This window comes from Cornus florida, unplaced genomic scaffold (assembly GCF_030987335.1).
Source record: "Cornus florida cultivar Cherokee Brave unplaced genomic scaffold, ASM3098733v1 CherokeeBrave_3.0.0_Hap2_Chr03, whole genome shotgun sequence".
NCBI classification, from domain to species: Eukaryota; Viridiplantae; Streptophyta; class Magnoliopsida; order Cornales; family Cornaceae; genus Cornus; species Cornus florida.
Window position 1 is genome coordinate 59231412 of NW_026775573.1, and position 13240 is coordinate 59244651.

At 35.1% G+C, this 13240-nt stretch overlaps 1 protein-coding gene across 3 annotated transcripts; it reads left to right on the forward strand.

The window, feature by feature from the left end:
- The first annotated feature begins 242 nt into the window (after positions 1-242).
- On the forward strand, positions 243-10746 carry LOC132300625 (bifunctional dihydrofolate reductase-thymidylate synthase-like). 3 transcript variants are annotated; one of them, XM_059797801.1, is made up of 12 exons: positions 243-460; positions 2922-3436; positions 3519-3918; positions 4038-4082; positions 4284-4349; positions 5526-5587; positions 5679-5753; positions 5844-6009; positions 6103-6226; positions 6459-6565; positions 6678-6868; positions 10471-10746. In XM_059797801.1, exons 2-11 carry the CDS (start codon positions 3009-3011, stop codon positions 6786-6788), a joined length of 1584 nt encoding a protein of 527 aa, XP_059653784.1. In that variant the 5' UTR covers positions 243-460; positions 2922-3008; the 3' UTR covers positions 6789-6868; positions 10471-10746. The 3 variants fall into 3 exon arrangements, with proteins under 3 accessions (XP_059653784.1, XP_059653785.1, XP_059653786.1); XM_059797802.1 differs by having other exon boundaries at positions 243-432; XM_059797803.1 differs by lacking the exon at positions 243-460 and adding an exon at positions 1856-2107.
- The last annotated feature ends 2494 nt before the right edge of the window (positions 10747-13240 follow it).

A 13240-nucleotide genomic window follows, 5' to 3' on the forward strand; every position in this document is an offset into this window, starting at 1 on the left:
TTAGCTTGTGTCAGAGGTGTCCGGGTGGTCTTATTATTCAAAAAGAGGCTAACTTGTATATGACTGTCATTATGGTAAATCTCGGAGGTGTGAGTGTAATTAATCTTATTTATAAAGATAATCTAGTTTAGAAAAGGGTAGGTTGGTAAATCTATAACGAATGAGGGCATTTTAGTAGTTCTCCATAATTTATACTCCTATATATATACACACATTCGCGGCACTCCGCGTCAATCGTCCTTTTGGATTTTCTGTGTATTTAGTGTGTGAGAGAGAGAGGAGAGAGAGGGGTCTTTCTTTCCGCTGCTGGTTTTGATTGATAGTCTACCTTTCGCCGACTCGACGCAGAAATGCTGAAGTACTAAACCACTCTCTGTTTCAATCAAAAACCCTAATATAGTACACGGGATAAGCAATTCGATCCACGATCTCGTACGTCACCAGTTTCAGTCTACGATCGGTAGCTTTTTACTGCATTTCAATCTCTCGAACTCTGTTTGTGATTTGAGTATTTTATCAATGTGTTGAAGATTATCTGATATTGATAATTTAATTTGTTGTTTCGTGTAGTGTTGTGTTTCTCTCGGATGAAGATGTTTACGAAGTGTTTAATTATTGTGACATTTGTCCTTTTTCTTTAATTTTTAAATTTAATTAATTAATTAATTATTTATATATATATATATTTTAAATTCTTCTAGTTTTCTCATGTTTAACTAATTTAGTGCCAATTCTTCTAGTTTTCTCATGTTTAACTAATTTAGTGCAAAGTTTGACTGTTTTCAGGAATTTATTTTGGGCATTTCGATTTTCTAGCTATTTTCTTTTTTTGGGTAATTTTTTTTTTTTTTTAAATTTTCTAGCAAATAATACCCATTGTGTCCCCGTAGTCCTTGAACCCTCAACCGTCTACTTTGGAGAGAGTTAGGAGATACCACTAGGCTAGACACTCGATGGTTTTTGAGTACTTTTCTATGCAATCTGTGACTTTTTGTTGTGAAACTGTAGAATTCTTTTCATTTCTCACATTCGATTTGAATTTAATGGTGCAATTTCCATCAATATTACTGAATGTTAAATACGGTGGGTATTGGGATTTTTTTTTTCTGTAACTTGTCTGTTCCTCTGTTTCTCATACTTTCTCTCATTATTTTTGTTGTTCAATTTTTAACGACAATGCTATAGGGTCACAAATTCATAATATCGCGTTTTTTATTTTTTTATTTTTATTATTATTATTTTTTATTATTACATAATAATTTAAAATAATTATCACGTTTTATTGGTTTGGGAAGCCTTATGACATATCTAACAGAATTTGTTTTCTCAGTTTTCTATAATCCAATTAGTGGTCATAATGGTCTTATTTTATTCCAGAAAAATCAAAACTTATCATTTTGGTTTGGGAAGGCTTATCCACCATCATATGCTTCTTAGTTTTCTATTAGCCAATTAGCGGTCATAATGGTCTTATTTTATTCCAGAAAAATCAAAACTTGTCATGTTGGTTTGGGAAGGTTTATCCACCATAATATGCTTCTTAGTTTTCTATTAGCCAATTAGTGGTCATAATGGTCTTATTTTATTCCAGAAAAATCAAAACTTAGCATGTTTAATTGGTTTGGGAAGCCTTATCCACCATAATATGCCTTCTTAGTTTTATACTTTCCATTTTTTTTCCCATTGGCAAGAAACACAATCACACCCACATGTCTTTGTGCGGACTTGAACCCTTACCTTCTACTTTGGAAGGTGAGGAAGTACCACTAGGCTACAGCCTTGGTGTTAGTTTTATATTTTCCAATTAGTTTTATCTTTTCTCAAACATTAGGATGATTTGTTTTATGCTTGGAACTGCCATTGATATGGAGATCCTGCTTACGTACATGTCTCTTTTCTTCAATTTAGAATAACATACCTCTTGGTGATTACTTGAGACATCATGTTTCAACATATTATAGCTGGGATGGCCCTGGATCTGCCCATACTTTGCCCATCTCAAAAACTAGGGAAGCCACAAATGTTGTAAAAGATATTTGGTTTTTGGGCGGGGTTGATCTCAGGCCAGCATGACCTTGGTCCAAAATGTATTTGTTGAAGTATAGCGGTAAGCAGGCTTGATCTAAGGAATATGAATGCAGAACTAGTGAGCTCAATTGAGATTTTTACTTAGGGCTTGAGCTTTAGATAACCTCATTGGTGGACACTCTGTCTCATGTTTGATATAAAAGAGACTTCTTCACATATAATAAATTAGTATATTTTCTCATGGAAAAACATTCATGTTAGTAGACAAGTATGGCTACTGGGTTATTTTATTTCCAGAATTCATTGCTTTGTATATAAAATATGGAATGTTTAACATAGGTTATAAAGATCTTTGGGAAATTGTGTAGAAGTTGTAACTTTTTCAATACCATTGCTGTAGGACTATTTGTACATGTAATTTTAGGCCTATCTAGTATTTCTAATGTTTATGTTATTTTGGTCTTATGTTTTATCTGGTGTATTCTTGGAATTTTCTGTGGTTTTAGTTCATCCTGAATCTTAAAGTTGGAAGAATGCCTATATAAATTTGGGAAAGGACAACTAATCTAATTTGTCTCTTACCGTATTCAAAATGTCCAAATATGAGATAAAATGCTCAAAAAAATTATCATCAACTCACTCGAGTGGTAACTCCTGCCAACTCCAAGGGAGAGGTGCATAAATAAAGTCTTGTTTAGGATACATGTGTATGTCTTATTTTTTTTTTTTAAAAAAAAACGATTACTTGCCTAGTATGGATGTTTACTGAATATCTGAATTTTACTTGTTCAGTTTAATGTTTTAGCTTATTGACTCACAGTTGAGGGCTCACTACCTCACCCCCCCCTACCAATGACAAATCTATTTTCTAAAACCTTCTTTACTAATTTCAGGTTTTGTTGCGTTTCTGCAAAAGTTGGTTGTGTGGTCTTGGTCGAGATTTATCGTCTTTAAGTCCTCTTCGGTATCTTAATTCAGTTATGTCTAGTGATACCCTCACTGGCCTTCCTAATGGCAGTGTCAATGCACATTCTGCTCCACAAAGAACTTACCAAGTTGTTGTAGCTGCGACTCCCAACATGGGTATTGGTAAGGATGGGAAATTACCCTGGAGATTGCCTTCTGAGCTCAAATTTTTTAAGGATGTTACTATGGCTACATCAGATCCTGTGAAAAAGAATGCAGTCGTAATGGGTAGAAAAACATGGGAAAGTATTCCCCTGGAGCATCGGCCTTTATGTGGTCGTCTTAATGTTGTTCTGACTCGTTCTGGGAGTTTTGATATTGCAACTGCAGAGAATGTTGTTATATGTGGGAGTGTTGCTTCTGCCTTGGAATTATTAGCAGCATCTCCTTATTGTCTATCAATTGATAAAGTGTTTGTTATAGGAGGTGCTCAGATTTTAAGGTAAATACACTTTGTTGTTCATTGCCGTATTAAAGGTCTTTCTGTTTCTTCTTGTTTTTGGCTGATTATATATCTACTGCAGGGAAACCCTCAATGCTCCTCAATGTGATGCAATCCACATTACAGAAATTGAGGCAAGTATTGAGTGTGACACTTTTATCCCTGCCGTTGACTCCTCTGTATATCAGCCGTGGTACTCATCCTTCCCTGTAGTGGAAAATGATATCCGCTATTCTTTCACTACTTATGTTCGTGTGAGGAATGCTGCAATTGAACCCCTTGGTCAAACCAATGGTCTGACGTCTGACTGTGTCTCAGATAATGCTAAGTTTGAGGTAATGAAGTTTTCTTTCCTTCCCAAGATGATTTTTGAGAAACATGAGGAACACGCGTATTTGAGATTGGTTCAAGATATAATTACAAATGGCACTTTGAAAGATGACAGGACAGGGACTGGTACCTTATCAGAATTTGGCTGCCAGGTATTGTCAAGCTCACAAGCTCAGACTCCCGTCTTATTTTGCTTCTCAATGGATGCTTCCAGATTATAACATCATAAAATCTTGGGTGAATTTGATGATATATTCTACTTTATCCACAGATGCGGTTCAATTTGCGTAAATCTTTTCCACTTCTAACAACTAAGGTGTGTATTTCTGTATAAAGATTTCTTTTCCAGTTGCAAGTTATGATTGTATTAGTTTCTTCTGTAAGTAGTTCTTTTTGTTTATCACTGAGTTGGATTATAACATGATATGTTTCACTTCGTGGTTTGACTATTTAACTAAAATATTTTCTATAGTTTTCCATATATAGGATGACGTATGTTTGTCATCTCTTCCTGCAGAAAGTATTTTGGCGAGGTGTGGTTGAAGAGCTTCTGTGGTTCATAAGTGGTTCAACAAATGCCAAGGTAACAATATGTTTATTGAAAGTTTTGAACTATTTAGGAGCATGTTGGTTTGGGACATGTTGACAAAGTTGGTCAATTTCCTTGGAAAATTTAAAAATTTTACTTTGTTGCTTGATTGTTTGTATTCTTGACACTGATGTGAGTATTGTTATGCTTCCAGTACTATCCTAGTTTTGAGTGCATTGAGGTTTATACCACCGGACCATTGACCCAGGTGGTATGAGCTTTCCTCCTCAAAGGGAGACAAGCGGTTTAGTCTCACATGGGGCAGTGTGGTGTGTGTGCGTGTGTGTTGATTACCTACCAAGAAAGAAAGAAAGAAAAAAAAGAGTGCATCCGTGTTTACGATGGAAGCTCAAGGAGAAGCCTGAAGAGAAATCTAGAAGCTAAATTTGGAGATTTTTGAACGATTGGTTGGGATTCTCAAGAGGTCCTCTGGCATTCCTCATGGATATTATGTGCACTTTTGTAAACTGAAAGTGTAGCTACAACATAGTCTAAAAAGAGCTGTTGGAAGATTTCAATGCTTCTTGAAACATTAGATAGCTTGTCTTGGAGAATTGGTGGGATTCTTAATTTTTGTTTCCATAGAGGTTTGGAGGCTTTTGAACGAGGCTTCTTCTTGATGATTAAATTATGGTGATGGTATTTAGGTTATGTTAAATAAGTCCTTTCATTGTGGTTGTATCTGGTAACCTATGTTACGTGGACTCTTCAATAGTAGGTAATATACACATGTACGGCACACGTTGCTCGTCTATGGGTATGTGACGTGTCTGACAATTTCGGTTGGACATGCACATAAAAAATTGCTCTCAAAATGAGTGAAATGCATATCTTGAAACGAGTCTTGCTTTGTACGTCTGTAAGGGAAGTTTCTGCAAAGGCATGGATGCCTTCATATAGTTTGCATAATATAACAATAAGTAGGTTTTATGAAATCTCTGTTATAAACGTTAAATTTAATTATAGTTTCTGTGAATCTGTTTTTGTCTGGGAACGATTGAGTACACAAAATTATGGTTCATGCCTTCCAACACTGGAAATGAAACATGGTACAGTTTCGTTTTCAATAAGTTTCCAAATGCTATCTGAGCATTTCTCTTATTCCTTCGCTACCCATTAATTGTTGTGGAAATAGATTGCATTTTGAGTTTGTGTTTTGAGTCTTGACAGGTCTTACAGGAGAAGGGCATTCATATATGGGATGGCAATGCATCCAGAGACTACCTTGATAGGCAAGTAGATGGTTGTTACTTTAACATAATTGGTCAGGCATAACTCAAATTTATGCAATTTTAGTTGATGTAGTTATGTTTTCTATTTCAGTATTGGGTTGGTGGATAGGGAAGAAGGTGACTTAGGACCCGTATATGGGTTCCAGTGGAGGCATTTTGGTGCTAGGTTGGTGGATTTTATTCTCATGCGGTTCCATTTCACATTTAATGAGGGAGTTTAGCGTTGATTTTTACCCATGGGACTTATGATATATAGGTACACAAACATGCATGCTGACTACACTGGCCAAGGATTTGATCAGTTATTAGATGTTATTGACAAGATCAAGAATAATCCAGATGACCGCCGGATTATTCTTTCAGCTTGGAATCCTTCGGATCTCAAATTGATGGCACTTCCACCTTGCCACATGTTTGCGCAGGTTAGTATAAATTACTAAAGTATTTCATCCATGTTTCTTTTATCATTTTCGTCTCTGAATGTACATATCTTTTCTCTTTTCTATTTTTTGCAGTTTTATGTAGCCAATGGGGAGTTATCATGTCAAATGTATCAGCGCTCTGCTGACATGGGCCTGGGTGTGCCATTTAACATTGCATCTTATGCCCTCTTGACTTGCATAATTGCTCATGTTTGTGGTATGCATTTATCACAAAATTACATTTAGTTTTGTGCACATGAATTTGTTAGGAACTGTTGCTTAGTGTTGGAGTTTCTTTTAATATTGTATCATGTTAAAGAAGTTGCATGGATCCACTGAAGAAGACAATATTAATTTCTCCAGCCACATCATTTCATTACCTGTAGATTAGTCTGACTTGGATTTTATTTCTCATGAATTTGTCTTTGATCCCACTTTGCCTTGTATAGATCTTGCTCCAGGTGATTTTGTCCATGTTATTGGAGATGCTCATGTTTATCGCACTCATGTCAGACCTCTTCAGGAGCAGCTCCAGAAGCTGCCTAAACCCTTTCCAGTAAGTTTAATGAATCAATGGGATTTATGTTGAGTTGTTTTCTTTCAATTCGATAAAGATTTGTTGTTGATTTGGAAGTAATATGGTTTCTTTAATATTTTTTTTAATGCAGATTTTAAAGATCAATCCCGAGAGGAAGGATATAGATTCCTTTATCGCAGCTGATTTCAAACTCATTGGTTATGATCCTCACCAGAAAATAGAAATGAAAATGGCGGTGTAGAGTCACGGTCTTATAATATGGTGAAGGAAACTCAGACACCCTGTTCCCTCCTTTTCAAATAATATCTGCTATTAATGGAGGCAAGTATCTACTTTCCTGTCCCTATGAACCCAAGACTTTTTAATCAGTAAAATTCCATCAATGCCTCCTAGATTTAACTGTTTATCATTTTTAGTAATATTTAATGCTCTATGAAAATAATATAGGAGTCGTCCATGATCCATGATATACTTATTTATCATTTTTGTCAAATTATATACTTATTTAGTCTTATTATAATAATAAATTTTATTCTATTTGAAAGTGTGCTAACCATTGCCTGAAGCTTTGATAAATTAGAGTGTGAGCGGTGAATTTGACATGGAGGAGAGCTAGGAGGGGTGATGACTTATGGATATTTTTCTGCTTTTAACTAACTTTTCAGAAATCCGTTAATCATATTTAAATTCCAGTTAGTTATTTGTGAAGATTGATTTTAGATTATAGTATTCACAATTAAGCAATAAACAAGAAATAATTACAATAGAGAAGAGTAGAGACATGTTGTCTTTTATGCAAAAAATCCAAGAAAGGAAAAACGTAGTCAGTCAGGCACGGACGTAGAGACATGATGATGACCACGGGACGTAGTCAGTCAGGCACAATCCACTGTCGATAAAGAGATTAAAACTAAAAGTTAACATTTTACTCATCCTCGAACCTCTAGTTACCTCTAGACACAGATGGCGCCAAACTTTTCTTCGAAAGTCTCTAGGCCATCCGTCTATTGTCCACAACATCATTTCCGCACAAACTTGCTTCTCTAAGTCATTGCTCGCCCAAAGCTGCTCTAATATTTTTTTGTTTTTTGAATTGAATCAGATTGATGATCCTCTCTTGATGAATATTCAGTCACACATAGAATAGTCTATGGAAAACCTAGATTGAATAAATCAGTAATTTTTCTTTCTTATGAACTTTTTCCCTCTATGGATGATTGGAGATACTCTAATATACATAGACTGACTATAACTTCATATTTATAACCAATATAGAGTCTCATACATTTTAGGTAGTTAAATTCTTGTAAAATTGTATTTGAGAGTTACCAAAAATACATTTCTGACATGTTTGATCGAAATCAATTGATCCACGCTTTGATTGATGCATTTTGGTCTCAAAAGAAATTCTGCCCGCAACATCTAGATCGATCGACAACTACATTTTGCCAATCTGAATGAATTACATTTAAACCATAAGTTTTGAAAATCCATTGTTCAAAATCACAATCAAAACATAATTGTGGGGCTAAGGTCAATTTACTTGTGACCTAGATGCGACTTAGAATGTGACTATTCCGTCATGATATCACACTTCATGTCAGAGATGCCTTCAATAGATGTCTACGAATGACTCACGACATTTTGACTCCTTGCAGCACATGTTTTGGGTATAAATTTGCCAACATATGACTCATATACCTAACACTATTAAATATATATTCAGAAATTTATATATAATTTGAAACTTTAATATATATAGTTTAGTCTCTTAATATGTAACTGAAATATATTACAAGATCTAAACATTTATTACATATTGTAACTAAATATATGTAATTTATCTACATATTACATATTGTTTCATTTACCTATATATATATATATATATATAAATTACAGTATTTGAGACTTAAACTTTATCTCTCACCGTCAACACTACCGTCTCCTCCCATTGCCGCCACCCACTTGGTTCTCTTTCATCGCTATTTCATCATCTCTCTTTAGATCATAGTATTTAAGACAGAAAATCTATGTTTTTCAAAGAGATGTAAATTTATATGAATGAATACACACGTCTTCCTTGGCCCTGGTGCCTCATGAAGCATCAGGTCTGAAATTCGAATCCTCTCGGGTGCAAACAATTCCTTTAGGAGGGCGTGTGAGTACCAACTAGGGAAAAAAAAATACACCTCTCTTCCTTTCTAGTTCCTCCTAATGTCCTAACTCCTTCAATAGCTAAGACTCTGATGCTGCTGCATTCACCCCTCCATCACCACTATACTCAACACACACACACGCAAACACACAGACAAACTCTCTCTCTCTCTCTCTCTCTCAATCAATGAACTATCAGTTTGTTCCTTGCAAAATCCCTTACAACCCAAAAACAAAACTCAGCAAATCCCCATGGCCACCACCATCGTCCACCACTACTAATTCCTCTGCAAATTCTTTCTTCGCTGAACCCTAGCATCAAAAACCAACATTGGTTTGTCAAAAATGTGACTTATCAAAAAAATAAAAATAAAAAATGTGACTTAGCATTCTACCATGAGTACTCTGATATGGTTCTCCACCATCAACACCAAAGTTTCAACAAAAGTCGTCTCCTAACAAAGTTTCCAATCTAAGTCTAACTACAGTAATGTACAAAATTGTCCTTGTTGATCGGCTTAATCTAATCTCCTATGCATAAATGTGTATATATATATTTTTTCCCGAATTGGTTAATTTCATAATGTGTATATTCATATGTGTCCATATATGGACAAACAATTGTATATAGTTTATTTGTATAAACTCTATATAGTGAGAGAAATTGAGAGAATTTAGTGGAGGGATAACTCGTCTCTCTGCTTCTGTTTACCTCCTCTGTCTTTAGCCAAAGGGATTCATATTTTCCCTCATCTTAGTCAAAACTCCAATTTTGTGTGCGAGTGTGTGGCGGGATTGTGGAGAGGAGTGGCTGGGGCATTTCAATGTGGAGGTGGGGGGCGGGGGGGTGGCCCTTGTGATGGTGAAGAGGATGAATAAAGAGTCTACAAGGGGTAAATTGGTCATTTCATCTTGTATTAATTAAATAGCAATCAATTAAAATTGATATAATGAACAAGAGTGTTTTCATAGATGAATAATTAATGTTTGGAATGTTAATGGTTCCTAACTCTGACATGGGTTTCAAGTGATTTTCACAAAACTTTAGAGTGATGGTGATTTTGCCAAAACTCAATGGGTGTCCAAGTAATTTACCCATTTATACAACATTATTTTTCCCTTTTTTTTATTTTTTTATCCATATTTGTCTCGCCATCAATTGATGCCCTTGAAGAATTTGATTTTATCAAAACCTGATTGGATGGTAAAAAATGTGGAAACTAGTTACCTCTATTCTCATTTTGCTTTTGTTTTACCTTTTATTGTATATGTTATGTGATATTTAAGAAATTGGAGTAGTTTTGCTCCTCTTAACACATGCGCTAAGGCAATAGGAAAAACTTAAAATTTCTTTATATATATGCTTTTGTTTAACATAAATATATAAATATATTGTGTATGACCCCAAACTGTGAGAAAAATTTCCTTGCGCCATTTGCACCGTGCAACGGGCACATTTGGACCGTTCGTGTAATACATGTGTAATAATAAACGGTTGAATGTGCCCATTGCACGGTGCAATGGACACAAGAAATTTTTTGTCCCAAACTGTGTAGCACCCGAACTGAACACTATTTTGTTGACTGAATGTTCTCATGAGGATGTATTAAGATCTGTAACAGATGATGTGTAATGCAGAGAATACTTGGGAATTACTTTAAGAATGTTGTCGCCTAATTGTGATAAAATTTTATTTTTGGTTGCCTGATATACATCCAAAATTTAATGTAGAATTAATTCTGTGAAATTCTTTGATTGTGATGCAGGCAAAAAGTACTGGATGTTTATGTTGTCAAAGGATTGTGTATGGAGTTAAAAGAACTACTAAGTGGATGGGATATACATAAATGATTACATATGTAGGAACTGAGAATCCCTTGGTTCCACCCTCTAATAAATGGTGGTTTCTAAGGTGATTTAGGGTACATTTTTCTTTTTCACATTTTCGAGGTTTGGTTTTTCACTGTTATATGAATTCAAACTAACAAATGCTATATCGCTATATATTTGCTGTACTGTGGGATGAATTTTTATCTTCTTTATATTCCAGCCTAGGTTTTGTGGATTTGAATCATTTGATTGGAAATTTGCTGAACTATTTGTTAATCAAGGTTAATTCTGGGGAGGTTTGGTACCATGAAACGGGTTTTAAATTCAGATGTCGGGTTTGGGTCGTTGCAAACTGCTTTCTGGGCTTGGTAAGGAGGGCCGAAAGGCCCATTCTTGGTTGTTCAAAATCTAAAATTGCAAAAAAATCCCTTCAGGTAAAAAAAAATTGCAGCTCATTTCTTTTCCCCACAACTTACGGAACTTCCATTCTCATTGCTCCGTGTGTGTGTGTGAACTTTCAAGTACATGAGAAAGCGTTTAAGTCTTTTTCAACTAGACTAACCCCATAGGTTAGACAACTTTTCCCAAGTCGGATGGTTGTAGTGGTTGTACCACCATTGGTGAAGAAAAGTAGACATTGCTTAGTGTTTAAGAACTTATCTAGAACCAGACTCCAAACTTGAAATTGATAGCCTAAAAAAACTGTGGAATTGACTTTGACTTTTACTATGATAATATCCTTCAGGCAAGACCACACCTAGAAGGTTCTTATATTGCCCATCAATTACATTAATTATGTGCATTCCTCGTCAAGTGCCTTATTATTATTATTTTTTTCTCGGAAGGTAACCTCGTCAAGTCTTGCCATTGCCATATAAATGGAGCACTTTCTTCTTTCCTTCAATAATTCAATTACATTTGAAGAAAAATAATTGTAGGAGTGCTTGATTTCTTGACCTAAGGAGCCTCAAGTGTCTTAAAAGACAACTTTTCCAATGTGGGTGGGATACATTGGGAAAAATTAACTCCCTCCAACTCACTCAACGTCAGTCGTTGTTGGGAGTTAAATCTCTCTTTTATCACACATAGTGAAAGCATATCACATCATATCAACACAAACATATATGGAGATAATAACCGTTCATAATTACACATAACACAATATTTTATATGATTCACCCAACTCTAGGGTTACATCCATGGAGAAAGAGAATTCTACTATTATGAATCAAGGAATAGAATATACAACCACATGTCAAGACCCTACTCACAATACTCACCCTTAAACCCTTTATATATTTTCTCTCTTCTCTCTCTCTACTCAAACTCATCTCTATTTATAGTCTTCAAAATTCAATTTCTTGTTGGACAAGTATTCCCCAACTTGCCTACAAGGAATTGCCATATTAGTCTTTAATTCTAAAATAGTAGGTATAACTTCTTCCCCAAATCTTCAACCTTTTCCCCAAGTCATCTGGTTTTCAAAACTGATTAGGAAACTGTTTCTCGTATCTTCCCAATAACTCACTACCTAAGTGGAACCGGTTCCGTCCCATGGAACCGCACTTTGGCAGCAACCAAAACCAACAAATTGCACGCCACAGATGAAACCGGTTCCACTGTGGCAAGTAGCCAAAGGAAAACACCGAAATCTACAAATTTGAACCTCCCAAATATTCCACGCAATCAATACGTGATCAAAATATGTCTTCACGTGCTCCACTATCAACACGTGATCAGAATATGTTTTCACGTGCTCCATCTCGAATAAGGATTTTCCCTCTTCAAATAAAGCACTATGATGAAATTGAAAAACACTGTAACATATAGTTATAGTAGTCAAATTAATAAATAAAAAAAGTAGACATTGCTAGTGCCTCGTTCTCTTTCTCCTAATATGAGTAAGAGAACGAGACATTTTGTTCCATTTCAGCGTACCTAACCTAGTTTAAGGATTTTAAAATTTCTATGATTTTTTTAGTCAATCTATCATAATAGATTCCATCAGTGAAGAATTTTAGTAGTGCTTGATTTCTTGAACCAAGGAGCCTCAAGTGTCCTAAAGCCTCAATAGTTGTAGGAGTTGTACTAAGACATTGCTTAGTGTTTGAACCAGAATTCAAACTTGAAATTGATAGCTTAATTCCATAAACCTTCCACTTAGTAAGCTTTCAAAATTCGTTTTTGAAAAATACGACGACTTTATACATCTAAATTCTAAAGTTAATTATTTATTTATTTTTTATTCTTTTACAGTGACTCCACTATAACCCAAATGTACCTTCTAATAAGTTGATTTGAAACCATTTTAAGGGCCAACAATTATTTGGCTAACGTAAACAAGAGATTGTGAGAAGTAGCATTATCACCATATACAAAAAAGAATTATATAAGGATTTCAAAATTTCTATTGTTCCTTTAGTCAATCCCTCATAAGTGATTCCACCTTACCTGATTTTGTAAGGAACAAGTTTATCAACTTTAAAATGAAATGGACACTAGTATAGATAGTACAAGTTCTCTTCTTAGAAGGAATGTTTGAGTGTTCGGTGGAGCAAAATATAGTGGATGCGGGTATGTAGGTGCAAGAATTTTCCAAACTGGACTTCTGATGCAATTTGAGGAATTATACACCGGAACACTTAAAATAAAACAAATTCCAAAATAATAACCGTAACAAGACTGAAGCAAGCTTTAACAGAAGAG